The sequence below is a fragment of the Vespa mandarinia genome, chromosome 4, assembly GCF_050613455.1.
Source record: "Vespa mandarinia isolate Hongniang chromosome 4, ASM5061345v1, whole genome shotgun sequence".
Lineage (NCBI taxonomy): Eukaryota > Metazoa > Arthropoda > Insecta > Hymenoptera > Vespidae > Vespa > Vespa mandarinia.
Genome location: NC_140813.1, coordinates 4,175,001 through 4,197,500, shown reverse-complemented (window position 1 = coordinate 4,197,500; position 22,500 = coordinate 4,175,001). Strand labels below are relative to the sequence as shown.

The following is a 22,500-nucleotide window of genomic DNA, read 5'->3' as shown; positions in this document are numbered from 1 at the left end:
ATACGTATAGTCGTAGAGAGCGGTTAGTAGAATATAAGAGAGAATGAAAGAAAGAGAGAAAGAATGAAAATGAGAGAAAGAGAGAGAGAGAGAGAAAGAGAGAGAAAGAGAGAAAGAATGAGAGAGAGAGAGAGAGAGAGAGAGAGAGAAAGAAAGAGAGAGAGAAAGAGAGAGAGAAAGTTATGGTTGTCCATCTGTAATACTATGTAGCGGTGGATGTACGAGCACAGTTTAGTGTCCTTTAGAGATTCGTTTAGATAGTTTTTTCGCTACACTACCGCGCGCGCGCGCGCGCGTGCACGGCCAGTGACTTGGCGAAGGCATCTCGAATTTTCTGCGAACGTGCCAACGTGTGTGATCTTTTGAACGTATTTTTCGCATTATCGAAATCGGAATTCACGTAGGCAAGGAAGAAGGAAAAAGAGAAAAAAAAAGCAAAAAAAAAAAAAAAAAAAAAAGAAACAAAAACTGACGGAATGAGAGATAAAAGAAAAATTGGAAGAACGAATCGAGATAATGAGGAAAAATTTGTAATACTTATATATACGAAACAGTGAAAATAAAAATAAAGTGCGCGTACGGGGTGTCCCGTTTGTTCGTAAAACGAGACGCGAATTTAGTGAAATACGGTGATAAAACGAGAATGAAAAGGAAAATGAGAAAGAGAAAGAAAACGAAAACGAATCGGATAATGTGGAAAAAAAAAGAAAAAAGAAAAAAAATAAAAGGACAGAAAAAAAGATAGAAGATGGAAGATGGAGGCAGGCGTATCGAATGGAGCGAAGTCGAAAATGTTTTCTTTTTTTTCTTTTTTTTTTCTTTTTTTTATTTTTGTCCGATATATATATATATATATATATATATATATATATATATATATATATTTCTTTTTTTTCTCTCTCTTTATTATTGACAAGAAGAAAATGAGTGAGATATCGGCGAAGGGAAAGAAAAGAAAAAGAAAAGAAAAAAGAGCAAAGAAAAGAAAGAAATGTTATAATTTAGGGAAGAAACGGCGGAGGTCCTCCGGCAGAGCAGAGACCAGCCAACTTGGCGTTTATTCATCGATATCGTCGCAAGGTCAGTCACATATATGAAAGTTAAATTAGAAATTATTTCGTTCGATCGAATTTACGTTTCTTTTCCAATGATATCATTAAGATCATTCGTAGAAACGTTAGACCGATTAAAAAATCGTTAAAGGATTCTTGTAACGCCTTGCATTTAAATCTAATGTGCCAATAGCATTTGAAATTGTGCAAATTACAATTCGACGGATATAATACATTTTTTTTTTTTTTTTTCTTTTTACTTTGATAATACTCTTTTCTTCTCTGTATTCGGGTGAAGTACTTTCTAGTATCATGGCTACCGGTTTTAATCGAAGGAAGATGTTCAGCGTATTTTTCAAAGAGAAACGCGTTGCAAAGCGAGTTTACGCGATCGTAAAACCGGTTCTTCCGATTAATCGAGTATCGTCGATAAAGAGAAAGAGATAGATAGATAGAGATAACGAGAGAAAGGAAGAGAGAAAGAGAGAGAGTGAGTGAGTGAGTGAGTGAGTGAGTGAGTGAGTGAGAGAGAGAGAGAGAGAGAGAGAGAGAGAGAGAGAGAAAGGGAGAGAAAGAGTGCAAGAGTGAGAGTACACAGCATCCATTATCTTGATTTACATGCATCTTCCTTCGACGGTGAAAACGCGCTTTAATGATCTCGATCGACCTCTTCCGGAATTACGTTGGAAATAATTCGCATTCGCGGCACGACGACCTTTCGTTTCTGTAAATAATTTTCCATGTGGAATAACGGGGTGGAGTATAAAGGGGGATATAAAGAAATGGAGGTGGGGATTATCGGGGGTGGACGAGGAAGAAGGTATATTATTCTCGCGCACGATCGTCGATCCTTTAAAAAATCGACTCCTGCTCCGCGCGACGTGAGGCCAAGTTACCAAGTGATGTAATACATAGTGTATTTTTGGAATAGGATGTTTTCGGCATGAAACCGCTTGGCAACTTAATGGCGTCTCGAAAGTGGGTTTACTGGCACGGGATCCTCTCGTCGCGAGCCAAATTCTCTTTCGCAGAGTAACGGCGCGTAATTTTGAAAGGAAAAATGAAAATGATACAAAAAAATAAAAAAAAAAAAATTAAAAAAAAAAAAAACACAAGAAAGAAACCAAAAAAAGGAAAAAACAAAACTAAGGTAAAATAAAGTAACAAAATAAAAAAGAAAAAAAAAAAAAAAAAAGAGAAAGACACTTGTTCGATCACCGTCCATGCTTGCGACGAAAGTGGCATCACCATTTTAACCAAAAGAAGAAAAGAAAACTAAAAAAAAAAAAAAAAAAAAAAAAAAAGAAAAGAAAAAGAAAAAAAAGATTCGCAGTGCGATATATCGCTTTGTCAAATTTTGAAAATGGAAGAAAAGAACAAAAGAAAAAAAAAGAAAAGAAAAGAAAAGAAAAGAAAAGAAAAAAAAAGAAGAGAGAACATAAAAATTGTATCGCTTTTTCCTCGATCGCATTGCATTTTGTCTTTATATTTCTTACAGAAAATTTCTAATCTAACGAATATCGTTCGCGTTTGAAGCGTTGGGACGCGTTAAATGTGTCAAGCGGTGAACCGGATAGCCTGTCGGCTCGAACACCGAGCGTGATAAGAACGAAAGTTCCTCCGATTGGCCGAAAAATGTCGCTAACGAAGAATTCAAAGAAATTCTATACTCGGTGTTTTTATCCTAACGAGCCAAGGTACTCCGCCGCGGCGAAATCTGTGCTGTGTTGTAAACTTAGCTCGACATACGTTTAGTTTATACGTACTCACACATACACATATATACATACACATACACACACACACACACAGAGACACACATACACACAAACACACTTCATTAACGATATACGTAATGAACGATATTAATGAACACTTAATGATAATTATAATGATAAAAGTAATAAGAATAATGATAACGGTAAAGATAAACGGACGGCGCTGCTGATGGAAGTATTAATGCAAAAATGAAGCAAATGAAGAAAGAAAAGACAAAGGGAAAATATAAATGTCGCGATCTCGAATGTCTCTATGTAGAATGATGTTATATGAGAATGAATGAAATAAAGAAAAAAGAAATAAATGGGGAAAGGTACATACTTATTACGAAAGAAGTCGTACGCGTTTCGTATGTACATACTCATAGAAATCGTCTCCCCCTAATTCGTGTTTAAAAAGATAAACGAGGGTTGAAAAACGTGCTTACCGATATACGTAATTAATGGTCGTTCATTCAACGGCCGGCCTTCCTCAATCGAAAGATTTATTTATGGAAAATCTTTTTGTCCTTTGAAAGCAACGAACTCACTATAAAAAGATTTCCGGCGATCGTTCTTTCACAATTTTCGCGTAACTTTATATTTCATTGACGATTTAACGAAACCAACAAAGTATTTAGGTTCTCGTTATTATAGACGATAATATTAAAACTATTACGATAATGATAATAGTATATTTTTTTTTTTGGTTTAATTATAAAGAGAAATGCCGTGGGATATCGTTAAATGGATTTATCGAAAGACGATCGATTCGTGTATCGTTCATTTGACCGTGACATTCATTGATATAAATTGATCGTCGATACGAAATGATCAACAACGAGATCGTACGTTCTCTCGTAGAAATTTAATCGTCGATACGATGCTCGTGTACTTAACTAAGTAATACACGTGAATGGCATTCGAAAGTAGCATAATCATAATTGGCTTGAAATAACGTCGCCATGGAGAAAATGAATGTAGTATCTTGTTCGCATTGACCGTAAAACCATTCATCACATTTCTTCTTCTTCTTCTTCTTCTTCTTTTTCTTCTTCTTCTTCTTCTTCCCTCCACCTACAGTTTATAAAGTATATGAAAGAAAAAAGAAAAAAAAAAGAAAAAAAAAAGAAAAGAAAAAACAAAAATCTATAAAGATATTTTCCACTCATAGATTATGGCCGTGCGTTTTGTTATCTCAACTCGTTATCGGTTAACTCTTAGTGCATTGAGACTAGTAGTCTGACTCGCACTTTCGATAACGCGATTTATAAACGCGTGCAATAAATCGATTAACCTTAGCAGTTCGAAGCAACGATCCTTTCGAGCATTTCGTCGATCGCTCGCGACACGCGAGTTAATTCCAGATACATTAATCAGCGATACGATCTATATGGGTCAGATAATAGTTGGCATTGAGGTGCCGAGGGTGCGGCTTTGCGAGACAAAGCTGCTATTTATTACCCTTACGCCACGATAACGGACGTGTTACGACATGGTACAAACGAAGTCCCGATCAAAATTTTCCGTTTTTCCTTCTCTCGTTCCTTAATCTTTTGAGATAATCGAAAGATTTCGAATCGATCGAGGGACTATGGATATTTCGACTTCGAAATCAATTCCCTTAGCAATATCCCAAGTATTTCTCTTTCGTAAAAGTGATTCGTAAGTGCAATAAACGAACGTATTTTATTCTTTTTATTTTCTTTTTTTCTCTCTCTTTTTCTTTTTTTTTTTTTCCTTTTTTTTTCTTTTTCTGTCTCTTTTTCTTCTAATCGATCGTAAACGAGGAAAAAAAAAAATCGTCGCGAACGATCGCCGTGAACATCGACTTTACATAACAACAAATGAAATTTTGTATTCGACGAATGGCCGAGTTCCATTTAAACGTAGAAAGGTATATAATGTTATGTGACCACGGAGTAAAGAGAAAATGAAGGATATATAAATAATGAAAAATTGAGAAAAAGAGTGAATGAATGAGAGAGAGAGAGAGAGAGAGAGAGAGAGAGAGAGAGAATTCGTAGAATTAACTGGAAGGTATAAATTCAAATTATATATTTTATCTCTACTCGTATGCATATAGTCGCGTAATGAAATAGAAAAAAGAAAAGGTAAATTTTATATATATATATATATATATATATATATATATATATATACATATAATAATTTAAAGTATATGTGTGTAAAAGAGTTTTAAGAGTAGAGGGAGATGAGGCAAGAGTTGGAAAAAAGTAAAAAAACAATGTGTACGTACGAAGTGTGTCGCTACGTTAGCCCATAATCTCGATTAAGATTAAGGACTAAAATCTACTTCCTAAGGTGGTAATTAAATAGATTATTAAGAAAAACGGGCATGTCGGTTGCGGCGGGCGGGGAAAACGATTAATGACGAAAATCAGATCGATTCTAGAGAATGAAAGAAATAGAGAGGAAGAGAGAGAGAAAGAGAGAGAGAGAGAGAGAGAGAGAGAGAGAGAGAGAGAGAGAGAGAGAATGAAAGAATGAAAGAATGAAAGACAGAGAGAGCAAATGATGGAATGAATAAAATGGGCAAATGATTGCGATTGAAATTCCGCTATTGTGAATATGGAGATATATAACAAGAAATAATACGTACTACATAGTTCATGGAGTTTGCGGTAATGTAAATACGTAATCTTAATGTTTCTACCGGAGAGCCCGTAAACGTCATGACGCATAAAGCGGCGTTTCGAATGAGAGGAAGAGAGAGAGAGAGAGAGAGAGAGAAAGAGAGAGAGAAAGAGAGAGAAAGATAGAGTGAGAGAAATGGAGAGAGAGAGAGAGAGAGAGAGAGAGAGAGAGAGAGAGAGATAGAGATAGAGATAGACACATACAACCAGCAGCTTTCGACCGATTATATCGTTTAGCAACGTAGTATTTATTGATATACCATGTTATATGTCGCAAAATGGATTCTTTATTTGTTTTAACTGATTGTCTAATAAATATTTTTTACAATGTAAACAGGTAGTTTTTAGGTGTATTTGTGCGTACCAAGTCAAATGATATCCCAGAAAAAAGAAAATATGTTTTCTTAAAACGAGAAATTTCATGTGCTTAATCGAAGTTATTCATTCTACTTTATATTAAATACTTTCGATTATTTTAGCGTCATTGAATTATTATCGATTCTCAAAAGAAATCTCAACTGATTCCATTCGATATTGTTAAATTTTTTTTCTTATCTATTTTATTTTTCTTTTCTTTTTTTTTTGTTTTCTTCTTCTTTTTCTTCTTCTTCTTTTTCTTCTTCCTCTTCTTCTCTCTCTTTGCATTATTGTCAATCTTTAATATTTCGAAGTGTCGAAAGTAGCGTTGAAAGAATTTTTATTCATGAAAATTAGATTGCGATTAGAGATTTGAATCGAGTTAGAGTAATCGATATCTTGAAGTCGTGACCTCGCACGCGAATGCACCGAAGAGTTCCTGACCCCCCTGTGCTCTCCTGGCAGGTGTCGTTAGTTTCGTATAATAAATTTATAAGTATATTGTACATCTATCGAGATCATCTATCTTTAAAAATATGTTTAGCAGAGAAAAAGGAAAAAGAAAAGAAAAGAAAAGAAAAGAAAAGAAAAGAAAAGAAAAGAAAAAAGAAAAAAAAAGAGGAAAAGATTCCTTCGGCTCCGAACTTCGCTCTCGATATAAATAAACTCGATCGTTAAATTTCGCTCTGATAAGTAAATTAAATACCTTTTGCAAACTGAAACGCCATTGACGTTTCTTTTTCTTTACTTTTTTTTTTTCTTTTTTTCTTTTTTTTTTCCTTTCTTTCCTCTTTCTTTAATTTATTAACAAATAAAAAAAAAAAAGAAAAAAAAAAAAAAGAGATCGAACGAACGAAAAAATGTCCGATGGGATATCGATCGATCAGAAAAGTTATGCATCTAAGTACGTACGTAAGAACGATTGAATTTCGATGTTTTATCATTTCTATCAGTTACTTACGACGATAAATCGCAAGGTAGCTCGCGAAAGCTTAACTTGTTGTATCGTACTAAATCAACTAATTTAATACTCAACGCTCGTCGATGTATATCGTGTGTAAATACAGAAGTAATTAAGATGCATCGGATAACGGTATCATCGCGTCAGTCTGGACATTGCGCGCGAGTTAAATCGATTTCTCCGACGAATACGAATAGACGAATTATACGAGATGTCATTTCAATTCGAAGAAAGGAAAAACGAAGAAAAAAAGAAAAAAAAGCAAAAAAAAAAAAAGAAAAAAGAAATTGAGGAAAAGGCAAATAGACAAAAAATGAGAAAAGAAAGAAAAATTACGTGTAGTGCACGCGAGGTATCCCTCTTTAAGCTCAACGTCTCCTCCTCCCCCTCCCCTTCCACCCCCACCCTCACTCCTGCCCTCCTTCCATCCATTCATCCTTCCTATTCCACATCGGCAGAGCACAGCGCACGAAGACTGATAGATCCGATTAAATGCCACATACATACAATATAACGAGAAACATTGTATACATTAGAAATGGAATAAGTTTGATATAACGACCGAAATCAATATATAAATGTTCGATTACGTGTACGAATATAAAATAAAAGAAAAAGAAAAAATATTCGTCGACTTACGAAAATCTTCGAAAGTCGTCGATCGACGAATGAATTTCATGAATCGTTTAGATGAAAATTTAAAAAGAAATCGGAAATAGAAAATAGAGAAGAAGGAAAAAAAAAAAAAAAAAAAGATAAAGAGAAAGGAAAAAAGAAAAATTACAGAAAAAATTGTTTCTCTTGTGCTCTGTCGCGCTTCTTTAATCGGTTGTAGAGCAATAAAAGAAAGGGAAAAAAAAGAAAAAGAAAAAAGACAAAAAAAAAAAAAAAAAAAAGAAAAGGCGCGAACGATCATCCCACGTTGTACATAATCCGATGAACGTTGTGTAGAGAACATCTATGGTACTTCCTTTTTCCTTTTTTTTTTTTTTTTATCGGCAGGGCAATGACTAAAGGCGACGTCTGACGTCGCGGCATCGAATCGCGAGCCGCGACCCCTGTATACGATACCGCGTAGGTAAAGTAGGTACCTGTTTAATAGACTAAACAAAAAAAAAATAACTACAAAGTAACGGTAGCAGAGGTCTAATTAATTACTAGCTATATACCGATACGATGTTGTAATGATTACAGATCGGCAGGTACATGAATAATCTTGTCGATCGAACGACAAGATCGTTCGTGATCCAGACCTGTAACATAGTATAAGAGGATGACAATATTTCGACAGCCGCTACGTTGTCGTCGGCTCGCATGGTCGCTCTTGTGTGTATATATATATATGTGTGTGTGTGTATGTGTGTGTGTGTGTGTGTGACTGTGTAGAGAATCTTTAACTTTTATATTCTCTATTTGTATCTTTTATTAAAAATTTATTGCAGAAAATTAATTGGATAATTCAGTGAAGTTATTGTTTAATCGATTAAACATTTGAAAATGTTCAAATAATTTTTATTTATTTAATTTTTGATTTTTGATTTTTGATTTTTTTTTCTTTTTTTTTTTTTTTTTCGTTATGCACACTTGAGTGACCCGCGCTCGTGCAAATGCATTGCCCTGACCGAAGATCAGTGTACGTAAGCGTTATATATATTGTATGTACACGTACGCATACATACGATTGCGCATATACATACACATGCACACAAACCGAACATATACATACTCACAACACGTATTATACACGCTACAGGTGCGCGCGTTTACGCACAAGAAGCTACAGAAATGGTGCTTCGTACAAGTATATACCTACATACATACGTACCGGGTACAATGCACTCGTTCGAATGATTGCGCGCGATGCGAGAGAAGATAAAGAAGTAAAAATAAAACTAGATTTATGTTGGTGCGCCTACAAGCCGAAAAAAACGTAGGCCGCACTACCTTACCGATCGATAAGTGAAATAAAGAAAGAAATATATATATATATATATATACATACACACATATATATATATATATGAATTTAAATATATACAAATTATATATATATATATATATTTAAATATAAATATGAATATAAATATAAATATAAATACGAATATAAATACGATATTATTATTACGACTACGGTAAACGTATATAATTATTTTGTAGTGTTCCGCATTATGTAAACTAAATGTACACATACAAAGTATGAAAGCGTTGTGATGATTATGATTATGATTATGATGATGATGATGATGATGATGATGGTGATGATGATGATGATGATGCTGATGATAATGATGATGATGCTGATGATGATGTTGATGATGATGATGATAATGATGATGATGACGACGATTATAATTATGATTATGATGATGAAATGATGATTGCGATGATATACCATATGCACGCGAGTGAATTATGTATTATGATGAATGACTAAGACGTCGATGGATAATGGTAATAGTATTATACGCTATCGTGTCGACAAGTCTAAACCGTATTGTATTATATTACATAAGAGTCTGTCCATATTAATAATATTAATATTAATAATAATAATAATAATAATAATAATAATAATAATAATAATAATAATAATAATAATAATATTAATAATAACAATAATAATAATATTAATATTAATAATGATAATTATATTAATTATATAATAGCTGTGTTTGAAAACGAAAAATAAATTGTGGTTGAATATGAAAAGAACGAAGTAGTTTAGAACAAAAAACGTGAAGGAAACGTTTAAGAAGGAAAAGAAGAAAACGTAGAACGTGAAAATCCATAGGATTAAACGTGAGACTTATGAGTTTTCCTTTTCGTACATTTTGTAAGTTCACGAAAAGTCTTTTTCGTGTCAGAGATCTGAGTTGGATGTCCTTTCTTTTATATTTCTATCTTCTTTTCTCTTTTCTTTCTCTTCGAAGACATTTCTCTTTTCTTTTGTACTATAAACACCTGAGAGAGGATGGAACAAAAGGATAGATCCGTGTTTTGAAATAGGAATAGTGAAAGGTGCGATGATAGCACGTGACTCGTCGATTTCGCGAATGCTCCCTTCGTCCTTAGTCGATTTAGTTAGTTTCAATGGAAATAGTCGAATGGATACGCCACTGGGACGTTCTCGAAAGGTGCCTTGTACCCCGGAGGTTGCATTTATACGAATTGCGGCGGAAGGAACCATTGTATAATCCAAGATGGCCTCCACGTCGGAGAGGATTATTATTGGCTAATACGAGGCAAGAGGCTCCGCCTTGGTTCACGGCTCGTGACGGGATGATTTATTGGGATTTCTGTCTGTTCGCCCCTGCGCTGCAACGAACGCGCGTTACCTAGGCTTTCCTAGACGGTAGGTAGGTATCTCTCTGTAGAACTACGATATCGACTCTAGAAACGAGTCCAAGGATGTCTTCGTTCTTACGTCGATTTAACTTCTTTATGCCTCTGTTGGATACCACGTCTATCCTTTCGACGATGCTTTTAGAAAATCCATCTTACAGATCTATTCGTTTCAATTCACTTAGAGATATTAATTCTATGGACGAGATAATTCCTCCCCCTCCCCCCCTCTAGCCCCCGCCCCGCCCCGCCCCTGTGTGAATTATCGCCCTGGAGTATCGTTCAGATACGTCCGACAAAAAAATATCTCGTTAATTCGATTTCGTATTCGATGATGCGTTCGATAATGTTTCGTCGCTTTCGATCTCTCATCCACTTGGCAAGGACATCGCTTAACTCCGCACGTGCTGACGTCAATGAGCGAGAGAACAACGGAGAATTGGTATGTAACATCAATTGCGACGATTAAGCGTCGGCTAAGTGGTATGGACTTGATATGGACTTTAATCGGTAGACGAAGCGTGACTTTGATTCTCCGAAGATTGGAGAAGAAGGAGAAGAAGGAGAAGAAGAAATAAGAGAATAAGAGATGTGGGTTAGGCGTTTCAGGGCCAAGAAGATATCTCGGAGGTAAGATTATGTCTTATTATGCACGCATACTTGTTTTAAATCGAGCTAACGTACGCTGACCTTTGCCAATTTCGTTGTTGCAGGTGTATACAAGTTGAAGATAGGTTTGAGGAAGGGTGAGACAAGGACGGACGACAAAGGGAGAATGCTGGAGATAGTGAGAGTGAGCGAGAAAGGGAACTGGGAAGATAGAAGGGCTGGAAGGAGGATGGCGGTCAGAATTTATGGGCGCTTTATCACTTTACCGGCCTTGCCGCGTCTCCTTTAGCTGTGAGGAGGGCAGGATCTCACGATGAACTTTGGCACTCGACTCGGTCTACACTCGACGAACGGTAAGCTCGCTAACTTTCCTGTTTACTCGTATTTCGCAAGAGATTACGAGTACACCTGTTTTCTCCTTCGAACCCAAATACCATACCCCTTCCACCTTCTTCGCGAAACTTGGCTACCTAATGTGTTGATAGATGCATTCAGAAAGAGAAAATCCATTGAGCTTTTGGTTATTTTGTCCGATCGAAATTATTTCAACAATTAAACTTGTATTATATATTAAACTTGATTGTAATTATTCGACAAAAAATTTTTCTATGAAATCCGCGAAACGTTCTAAAAGAAAAATGAAAAAAAAAAAAAAGAAAAAAAAAGAAAATGAACAGTCCATGTACCATATATCATATAACTCAATTCGTCAGTACATTAAAAAGAAAAAAAAAAGAAAAAGGAACAATAATCCATTAGAGGAATATTTTCGATTATGAAAGGTTGCCCTCATAAAACGATCGACACGCGTTTGTTAGTATGACGCTTGAAAAAGGGATTCCAATGTACAAGAAAGTTGACTCGTAAAATCACCGTTGTGTTACCTGGTTCCCGTGAGGACGAATAGGACGACTACAAGGTAGACCGCACACGCCATAGCGCATAAAGCAGCAACCCCCCCATTAACAGACCATAAATTCCATCCCCGGCTCGCGTTATGCCGCCCCGGCCACCGATGTTATGTATGAGCGTCGTTAGTGTTAATAGAGTGTTAACTGCTTCTATACCGCTCTCGATTCTGTCCAGGACATAGGTGACGCCGTCGTTTGCAAAGTGGGGGAGGAGAGATCAAGAGTGAAAGAGAGAGAGAGAGAGACAGTGAGAGAGAGAGAGAGAGAGTGAGAGAATGAGAAAGAGAGAGAAAGAAAGAAAGAGAGAGAGAGAGAGAGAGAGAGAGAGAAAGAGAGATAGAGGAGAGAAAGTATGGGAGAGGGGGAAAGGGAGTGTAGGAAGCACACCGATCGCCAGGATTCACGTTTGCGTGCTGTCGGTCTACTGTTAGCGCCGTGCTTCTGCTGTTTTGCATAGAGAATGCATCAATTTTCGGCGCTTCCCACTCACTGATCTCACCCTTTATACCTTCACTCTCCAACCCCATCCCTACTACTATTACTCTCTCTCTCTCTCTCTCTCCCTCTCTCTCTCTCTCTCTCTTTCTATCTCTCTCATTCTCTCTTTCTCTTTCCATCTCGTTTGCTCTTACCACCTCTCTCCAGTCCCTTCCACCCTACCCAATTTAACCCACACGTAGTACCACAATCCCACCTACGTGCTTTCCTTCCGCGTAATGCACTTCGTATCGAGGGTAATTGATACCATGTACCGTTCGTTTGCCTCTATATGCGACACGCAAGCGCGTCGACCCTAAACAGAGTCTGTTCAACCGAGACGCTTCCGTCGCATTCGTTTCTCTCTTCGAATGGATCAGCCTCAATGACTTTTACCCTCTTATTTTTTCCTCAATTTTATGCTCGACCAATATTATCAATGACAAGTACTTACTTAGATATTGAGCATGTTAAGAGAGTATAGTATTGTATTGACGTAATAATTTTCTTCTTTTTTTTCTCTCTCTCTCTCTCTCTCTCCTTTTTTTTTTGTTTTTCATTTACTTATATATTTAGTATTTTTTTTCTTTTTTTTTTTTTTTAGATCTGTCGTGAATAAAAATCTTTCATATAGAACGTAATAATATGAATATATGATTTTATGAGTAGACGCTGAATAATACGAGATGAAAGAAAAGAAAATATTTTTATTTTGTTTTTTTTTTTTTTTTGTTTTTTTTTTTTAGAGAAGTATAGATAGTATTTGAAGATCATATTTTTTTTTTTTTTATTTCTATTTCATTGAGTTTTCGACGAAAAAGAGATAGAAATAGAGATAGAGATAAGGATAGAGATAGAGATAAAGATAGAGAGAGAGAGAGAGGGAGAGAGAGAGAGAGAGGGAGAAAGAGAGATGGAGATAGAGACGATTGGAAATTTCGAGAGTCTAAGCTAAGTTCGTGAGAACGTTGTACTTTGGGTGGATCATTTCACATTGCCGTGGAGGTGGCCGTTGGATACATAACGTAGAACGGGACATAAATCAATAATATCGCTGCCGGCCTCTGCTTCCTCCACACCCTCCCCCGCCGCCCCCTTCCCCCCCTTGGAACACCCTCTCCGTTCCCGAGCAAAACCCTCGCCGTCACCGTCTCTCCTCCTGCGAACCGCCGAGCGACGCCAGCGTCTCTCTTGTAATCAATGTTCATATTCAAAACGTCACGAGCGTTGTAGCGAGCGTCGCCATGTGAAATTAATACCTACGTCTATTCGTTTCTATCCACGCGTTGCGAAATCGATTACAATTTAGATATTAAAAAGAAGAGATATATATATTTTTTTTATTTATCATTTATACGAGTAGGTTTAACGAAAGACAAAAATTATATTGAAAGTGTCGCAGTTTTTTTTTCTTTTCTTTTTTTTTTTTTTTAACAATTTCAATTAAATTCATCAAATCATAGTTAGAGAAAAAAAAATTTAATATTTAAATATTTGTTTAACACGAAATATTAAAGTACGACAATGTAACATATAAATAGGGAAGAAGAAAGGAAATAGGATCACCCTAAACCTCGACACAACTCTACCTATGGTATCGATGTGCAAAGGCTAAATGCAAAACCTTGTAAGGGGAGAGTTTCAGACTGTGAGAGGTTAACAAAACATCCTTGCAATTAGTCGGACGTCCCGATGACACACGCGGAGTATCCCGAGGGAGAGGCGACTTCGCCACGTACAGAGAGAATTTCGTTGCTTGTTGTCCCCACTCTATCCTTCTGTTATGTGTCAGCTCTCTTTCCAACCCCTCTTCGTTGTATCTCTCTTCCTCTCTCTCTCTCTCTCTCTCTCTCTCTCTCTCTTTCTCTCTCTTTCTTGCTCTCTCTCTCTCTCTCTTTCCTCTTTCATCCATGTCCTCCCGTAGGACTCAGAAACACAAACTTTTGTCGAACGACGTTGCCGTAGTTTTCCTGGGAAATACTAAATAATAAAAACTTATCGGATCTCTCTCTCTCTCTCTCTCTCTCTCTCTCTCTCTCTCTCTCTCTCTCTCTCTCTCTCTTTATTTGTTTGTATGAGTATTTCGTGAAATTAGAAAGCAACAGCGAGTATATAGAATGACAGAAATAGAAAGAGAGAGAGAGAGAGAGACAGACGAAGTTGTCGGTGAAATTGAAAAGTGGTCGAGAGGCGCGATTCTGGACGAATACCGGGCAGAGGGACGATAGGGTGGATGGAAACGAAGCGAGGGATCGAAACGAACGACGACGTAAAAAACTATCGTGCTACTCGGCTGACTGGAAGGGTATTGAGGGCTATGGGGGTGGGAAATGCAAACTGAAAAGTATTTGCAACGCGTACGTTTTTTACTTTGCCCTTTTGCGCTAGGAACAAATACACACATACATACATACACATTATATACACATAGTTACACATTATATATACATATACATACACATACACACATATACATAGATACATAGATACATACATACATACATACATACACACACACACACACACACACAATTCATACATTCATGTGAAACGAATTGTGTACAGGATTGAATCGAGTGTACACGGTACACACGATTGACGCGCGAACCCGAAGAACTTCGTCATTTTGCGAATTTAATAAATCTTATTGATTTTTCTGCTTTGACATTTTATACATACCTACACATAGATATATGTATACGTAAGAAAGATTGAAATCGACGAGATGTAACGAATTACATTGCGACAAATTTTTCCTCCTTGTCAAATCATGCATTTTGTTTTCGTTTTCACGATTGGGAAATTATATGAATTGTAGGTATATATATATATATATATATATATATATATATATATATATATATATATGTATATATATGTATATATAACTGTATAGTTATAGATCTTATGAATCTCCCTGTAGATCTTTTAGCCATAGTATAGAGGACAAATATATGCAAGATCTTATCAGATTGTGTGCATTGATGCATATAATTGACGATCCATGAAATTTCGATAGGATCTTAGCAAGGCATACTTCTTCTGTTAATATCGACTTTTCGAAAGGACGGTAGCCAATGTGCAATTTATTTATTCATTTAATTTTTTTTTTTTTTTTTTTCATTGATTTTAAATAAACATTAATTTTGAAAGGAGCGACAATATTTTTTACTATTACTTCAACTTTCATTACTTAGGTATATGAAATTATTTGGGCCTTAAGTATATTTTCTGAACGATTCACTCACAAATATTTATTAACATTTTCGAGATGCTATTATCAAAAAAAAAAAAAGAACAAAAAACAACAAACGAAAAAGAAAAAGAAAAAGAAAAAGAAAAAAAAAACTCAATATCGCACATAGAAAAATTGAAACAAATCTCTCTGATCCAAGTTAAGTCTTGTTTCCTTGCACAATCAACATCTTCTTTAAACGTTGAGAAGAATATCTATCCGAAAGAATTGACCTAGAAAACGGAAATTAAAAATAATGTCTATTGTTGCAGGTTGGACCCAGTATGGTTGCCACGTGCCACCAGATGTCGTCCACGTTACGTCCACGATGTATAAGTGGACGAGGTTCGAGAAATTCGTCGAATAATCAACGTTTTAAAGGGAAACCAAATGATTCTCTCTGAAAGTCCTTTCAAAACTGGCGCCCTTTCGAAGACCTGGCAGCCATTAGACTACAAAGAGAAGAGAGAGAGAGAGAGAGAGAGAGAGAAAGAGAGAGAGAGAGAGAGAGATAGAAAGAGAGACAGAGTGAGAAAGTCCAGGGAGAGAGGATGATGGTTCCATCGAGTAGGTAGTGCCTAGACGGGGCTCCACCCAGCACTTAGTTCACGTCGCGAGTGTGGCCCGGGGCACGCTGGTATCCAGGGTACAGTCACGCCCCTGCCGCAGAAACTACGTATTCCCATTCGCTGGCCCATATCTCATCGGGTCCATCGCATTAGCCTAATCTGCCAACGACGACGAATAGAAAGCGGCTCGATTGGGGCAACCAGGGGGCACGGGGACGAAGAGGGGGGCCGAGGGGTAGAGGAAAAAAATGCGGCCATCGACGTTACGTTGTTGTTGCGCTGTGCGCTCTCGGCACGAAATCGCGGCGAGATGCTGCCACCTATCGAGGCGAATCCGAGACCAAGACCGGTCCCCGGATCGATTTTTTTCTTACCTCTCTATGTCGGACGCGTCTATTTCTTTAATATTTCCGTTCTTCTTTTTCCTTTTTTTCTTTCTTTTCTTTTTCTTTTGTTTCTTTTTTTTTTAACCCGTGATTCCCCTTCCGTTAAACGTTGAATAGTTCATTTGTTTAATCTGACGAAGATTACGTTGATCATCGGGCACGATGCTACTTTGCTACTTGTTCATTGGACTCGGTAAGATTTTTGTCATATGCGTTCTTTACTGTTTTCTATATTCTTATTCTTATTCTTATTCTTTCTTTCTTTATTTCTTTATTTCTTGTTTTTTTTTTTTGTCTTTCTTTTTCTTATCTTTTTCGTTTCGAAATGACGAGCAACGAATTGCTTTAGCCGCGTACAAAGTAGTAGCTAAGGTTTTGTTTAACTGTCCTTAAAAGTAAATGTAGGTGTGAGGAAAAAGTGTTTATATGCTGTTACAAGTCGTATATTCTCGCAGTATGCGAGGAGACACGGACTGGACGTATACCATGTTCAAGAGGAAGATGGTAAGACATCGGTTTGATTTCTTGTCTCAAATGCGTTTTTCTTATTCTCAATATCAAAGTGTGTATGATTTATCATTTGATTCGCTTCGAATGTTGATGATAAATTGGGATGTTGTATAAGATACGTTGAATAAATTACTACATTGATTTGACGGATTATTTAACGATTTTTTTTTAAATCCATCGCTTCTTGATGATTTAGTTGCAGCTTTCTGTCACCGTCGACGTCATTTCATTCTTCGGTTTTACCTCTGGATCTTTCTGAAAAATACTCTTGGGAAATTGGGAAACTTTGGAAATCGGTAAGTTGTTTAGTAATAATTCTATATCTTCTATAATCTTTCTTTTTACGTGTAGGTATGTAGATATATCTTTCTTTTCTTTTTTTTTTTTTTTTTTGTTTTTTTTTTTTGATTAAAAATCACACAGTCATTAGAACGTTCGAGACAGAATATTTTGATTACTTATTGCTCAAAAATAGTTATTAATTTTTAACGATTCTACATCCATCGGATTGGAAATTTCATTGAAAGTACATAACAGTGTTAAACTCTTTCAATATTTTTCTTTTCAATAAAAATTAAATTGGACGACAGAAAAGTTTTTTGATAATATACAAAAAAAACAAATGGATTATATGACAGAGAGAGAGAGAAGGAGAGAGAGAGAGAGAGAGAGAGAGAGAGAGAGAGAGAGAGAAATGAAAAAATAGGCTTAAATTCAAAAACGTAATAATTAGAAAAATAGTAATAAATCATTTTCTCGAATAGAAACAAACGTGACTTTTAATAAATTCAACAATAACACGAATTCCGTATGAATAACTGTAGGTTGGTACGTAAATGCCATGATAAATTCCGGTAAAGATTTAGCTTAACGTTGACACAGATTTGTGACGTTATTTTGGCAAAAGGATGATTTACATCGTCGAAGCAAGCTTTGATCAAAAAACTCTCGAGGAAACATAAAGTCTCGTTTTCACCGGTGAAAAGTCCTGGACTAAAGTTCGCGCGATATGGAATTTCGACCGACGGTAGGCAAACGTTGAGAACAAGAAGAATAAGAAGAAGAGAAACAGAGAAAGAGAAAGAGAAAGAGAAAGAGAAAGAGAAAGAGAAAAAGAAAGAGAAAAAGAAATAAAGAAAAAAGAAAGAGAGAGAGAGAGAGAGAGAGAGAGAAAAAAAAACAGATGTGGGCGACAACGTTGTCGACGCCGTCGTCGCGGTCGTCGCCGTGCCAGGTCGAAAATTGCGAAGATTTTCATGGGACCATAAATTGCCCTAGTTTCGAAAGAAACCTTTTCGATACCTTACTACGACACGTGTGGATCGACGACAATGCAAATTTTCTTTAAAAGCGTGAATACTTTTGGCCGTTTCTAATACATACAATGACACACAACGCCCCTTTCTTTACGTCTTTTCAAAAATTGTAACAAAGGCTTCCGTACATGCGTTCGACAACCAGAGATTTCAGGTAAAGCGATTTTCTCAAAATGTTTCACGAACTTACGTCACATCGATAGCGTAACAATATTTTCACTATGTGATATTTTTAAATATTTCTACGTTTTTATATTAGCTATGACACATTTTCTCGCGTGCATGTGACAAATTGACTATTATTGTCTTTCAAAAGTAGTAATAAATTTTTTAAATTAGTAAATATCAATGAAATTGAGTAATCGTAAATTTGAACTCACAAGAGGGAGGCAAATTATCCTTTTTCTATTCTTATATACAATCTCAAAAATATATCTATTCTTTTAAACGTATTTAAAAAAACACATACATTTTATCACTCATACAATTAATATTTATTATGCTTGAATATTTGCGAACGTATGATTTAAATATGCATGCTGTTAGATCCTTTAAATGAAAAACTTTAACATGATCTTTCACGAAAAAGAGTCAGAAATATGATTTTAAATTTTCAAACGGTTAGAGTCACGAATATGGTAGCATGGTTGCTCGAGACAAAACGTTGACAAAGCATTCTTCACGCTTATTTCTTTGTATCACCGTAACCCTTTGTTCTAACCGCGATCATCTAACAGTCAGTTGGTATCTTCACAAGTACCAGCTGTTCTAACGATGACTTTGTTGTCATACATACACTAGCACGACCGTGGAACATGATTAATGATACCTTAATGACTACATGAACGACTGCCTGCTAAAATATAACTCAATCTCGAATGAAAAATACATCTCATTATATTACGATGCATCGATTGCAATTACGCAATAGTCATTAGGAACTCCCGTCGAGTAGGTATACTCATAATTGCGACGACGGAAAAAATGTGAGAGAACGAAGAAAAGATTAATGAAAAGATATGATTGACGTTAACAATAAAACGAAATGAAAGAATGAAAGAATGAATGAAAGAAAGAAAGAAAGAAAGAAAGAAAGAAAGAAAGAAAGAAAGAAAGAAAGAAAGAAAGGAAGGAAGAATGAAATAAAATTAAACAAAGAACGAAGGTAATAATATTCGGTAAATCGACAAAATTAGGAAAGAAAGGACGTTTAATATCAATGCGTGAAATTCTTTTATGCCGATGTCTATATCGTTATGATTTATCATAATGTTTGCGTTTTGAGATCAACGACGTTGTGTTATAAAAGGTAACATTAGCAGCGGGATATTAACATTATCAACGATAAGATACAGACGTTCGGCGTTGGAACAAACACGCGTGGGATGATACGTGGCTCCTTAATGATTACTTCATAAATCTACTTTGCTATTGCTTGTTGCGTGCCTCGCACGATTCATATAAGCGGATAACGTTGCTTTACAAGGATCTTATGGCCTCTCGTTGAGATCCAAATTTTTGTTGGATCTGCTTACGTTGGACACTTTTGAGAAATTTCACCTATCATCCCTTACAAGTATCGCGATCATTTATATGCGGAATAATATTACAACGTAAAATTCTTTTATCATTTTCTGGTAACATAGGGAAAGATTTTATAAATCTTTAATTTATGATTATTAGATTTAAATGAACGAAAAGGAAGCGACTCATTTCTCTTTTTTTCTTTTCCTTTCTTTTTGTTTTTTTTTTTTTTTTGTTTTGTTTTTCAACTTGAACTTATTATTTTCTATTAGCATTCTCATCGAGTATTTCATACAACTCGCAAAGTACTTTTTATTGCAAGTACCTGTTCAAGAAGATAAACTGATATTCAGCACGAGTTTAAATCAGTTTTATTACCTATGGAGGTGCGAATAAGAAAAATAACAAGTGTTCACGGGCAGACCCGTGAAATCGGGATAAAAATCTTGAAAGTTACGTACTTCCGTGATATGTAAAACTATGTAAAAGACTTTCCTCAGTGCATAATAGATAAAAAAGAGAAACTGGGACTATTCGATCGGTGGTTAAGAAAATCCTGAAATATAATTAATTGAGAGCGGTGTAACGTTGGTTTTAGAAAGTTCATTCTTTCCTAATCCGAGTAATTCTTGTTCGTACAATTTATCTTTGATCATGTTTTTAGTAAATTTTTGATCAATATTAAAATTAAAAGAATTTACTTAATGGTAAATCATTTAAATAATTTCTTAAATATATCTATATAATTTATTGGCAATATATTCTTCTTTAAGATAAACTAAGATAACTTTTCGAAACCATAGTAACGGAATCATTTTACGATATGATCGAATCGTGATAGTGGTCGCACGAACGTCAGCTTTAATTTTATCCAAGTAGTATCTTCGTTGCGCTTGAACACGAACATTGCCAGTAGGATTCCGTTGTTTGTCGTTTCGTGCACCAAAGATCTGGTTAAACATCGCCAACCGGATTTGTTTCTCCTTCTCTCCTCTATCTTTTTCTTCCTGTCACTGGCATGTGAGTTTCGTTAAATGATTCTGACGACTACGAGCCGTTGCGCCTTGTGCTAGTAATCCGAAGTAACACGTTCAAGAATCATTGAACTTGTTCGTGCCATTTGTTACCATGGGAAATGCCTGAAAATAGAAAATTTATCATCGATCAGTGTCGTATAACAAAAAAGGAAAAAAAAAAAAAAAAAAAAAAAATAAAAAACATATTCGTTTCGAGCGAGTATAATTTTTAAATGAAATTGCATTTATTTGAAAATCATGTTTCGTCGTATTGTTGAATAATCGAAATTTTTTTTTTATCGTTACAATATATTCATAATAATAAATGTACTTCTGGACATGTAAAATTTGTAGAGAAATTTTGTTTGAATAATAACAAAAGAAAAATTCACCAAAGGTAATATCTATCTTACCAAACGATTTTGCGAGATACACGTAGCAGCTCGATGTTCTATCGTTAGATCCAATCGGTTCGTACATACGCGTACGATCATCTTGTAAGTTTCAAATAACTTCGAGTCGGACAGATTTAATACCGGACACACAACATGTCAACGATAGGGAGGACAAGCGACGGTGTAACGCATTCTTCGAGGCACTACACGAAGCCGAACAGAAAAAAGACAAAGAGAGAGAGAGAGAAAGAGAGAGAAAGAGAGAGAGAGAAAGAGAGAGAGAGAGAGAGAGAGAGAGAGAGAAGAGGGGAATCGAAAAAGCAGATTTGATTCGAAGAGGATAGGACAGATCGGTATGGTGTCTGGCTCGGCAGTAGACGAGCCGGGTAGATGGCGGCGTGCAGGGCCGTGCCAAGGTAATATCCATAGGAACACCCCATGTCAGAGGGAGAGACGTAGAGACGCGCGATCAATCACGAGGGACCCTGCTGCCACGCTCGTGGCCCTCATATCAGCCGTAATACACAGTAAACATTTTTAACTTTGCCACGTTATTAATATTAGTTGCGCTCCCTGGACACATAGTAGCGTCCCTCCTCTCCTCTTCTATCTCATCCTCTCACCGATCCTTTCTTCCTTCTCTTTTTCTTTTTCTTTTTCTTTTTCTCTTTCTTTTTCTTTTTCTTTTCTTTTCTTTTTTTTTTTTTCATTTCTCTTGCGTCAACCTTCGTCGCTAGCTATCACTTTTTTCTTCATCTCCCTTTCTCTAACAACAAAATATCATAGCAAAATATCATAATCGTTCGATGTCTTTTAACGTTTCCATATGGCCTACATAGGCCGTTTCTAAATAAAAATTTTTGAAATACTTCTTTTTTCCTTTATTTGTTTCTATCATCGTTACGAATTTATCCTTTAACGGAGAAATAAATTATTATCTTTCGTCTCGATCTCCCCTCCCTCACCCCTTTCCACTGATTCATATGATTATTGCGTATGCATTTATTCGCACCTATTTCGAGGATTAGAGACTTTTCTCCGGGTAATTTTACGATAGACTAAGCTCGAGGCATGGGTAATCATAATTTTAAGAATTATCGTCCCATACGAGCCGGATGATATTTATAATAGCATTTGGTTAATCATATTCAAAACTCTCGCCTGGCCATTATTATTAGTCACACTCACTTGCTTCAATGTCTTCGTTCCGATCAAGTTAGTTTCATTGGCCGCGTTAATTCATGGTCTATGATGCAGATTACAGTTATGCCAGTGGACCGTTTGATAGTAAGTACAAAATAGCTGGCGGCATGTAATAAAAGTAAACGAGCATTCGCTTCGAGTCGTTAACGTCTCATCGATCATGATCCATCGAATTTGAGTTTTAGACGTAATCATAGAAAAATAAACATTCATTGCTAGTAAT

The 22,500-nt window shown here is 36.0% G+C and overlaps 2 protein-coding genes across 2 annotated transcripts in view; both read left to right on the top strand.

Annotated features, from left to right (window-relative positions):
* The window catches only part of LOC118445819 (homeotic protein antennapedia-like), a 14,938-nt gene extending 12,756 nt beyond the window's left edge, over positions 1-2,182 (top strand). Inside the window, exon 2 of the mRNA XM_035875757.2 lies at positions 1-2,182. This exon is cut by the window's left edge and continues 1,595 nt beyond it. The gene's annotated coding sequence lies outside the window, so the exon portion shown is untranslated.
* Positions 2,183-10,715: 8,533 nt separating this feature from the next.
* LOC118445821 (uncharacterized) overlaps positions 10,716-22,500 on the top strand; it is a 67,510-nt gene continuing 55,725 nt past the window's right edge. The window contains exons 1-5 of the mRNA XM_085656595.1: positions 10,716-10,756; positions 10,840-10,872; positions 15,631-15,688; positions 16,769-16,817; positions 17,020-17,119. Coding sequence (XP_085512721.1) covers positions 10,716-10,756; positions 10,840-10,872; positions 15,631-15,688; positions 16,769-16,817; positions 17,020-17,119 — 281 coding nt within the window. The remainder of the gene's footprint in view (positions 10,757-10,839; positions 10,873-15,630; positions 15,689-16,768; positions 16,818-17,019; positions 17,120-22,500) is intronic.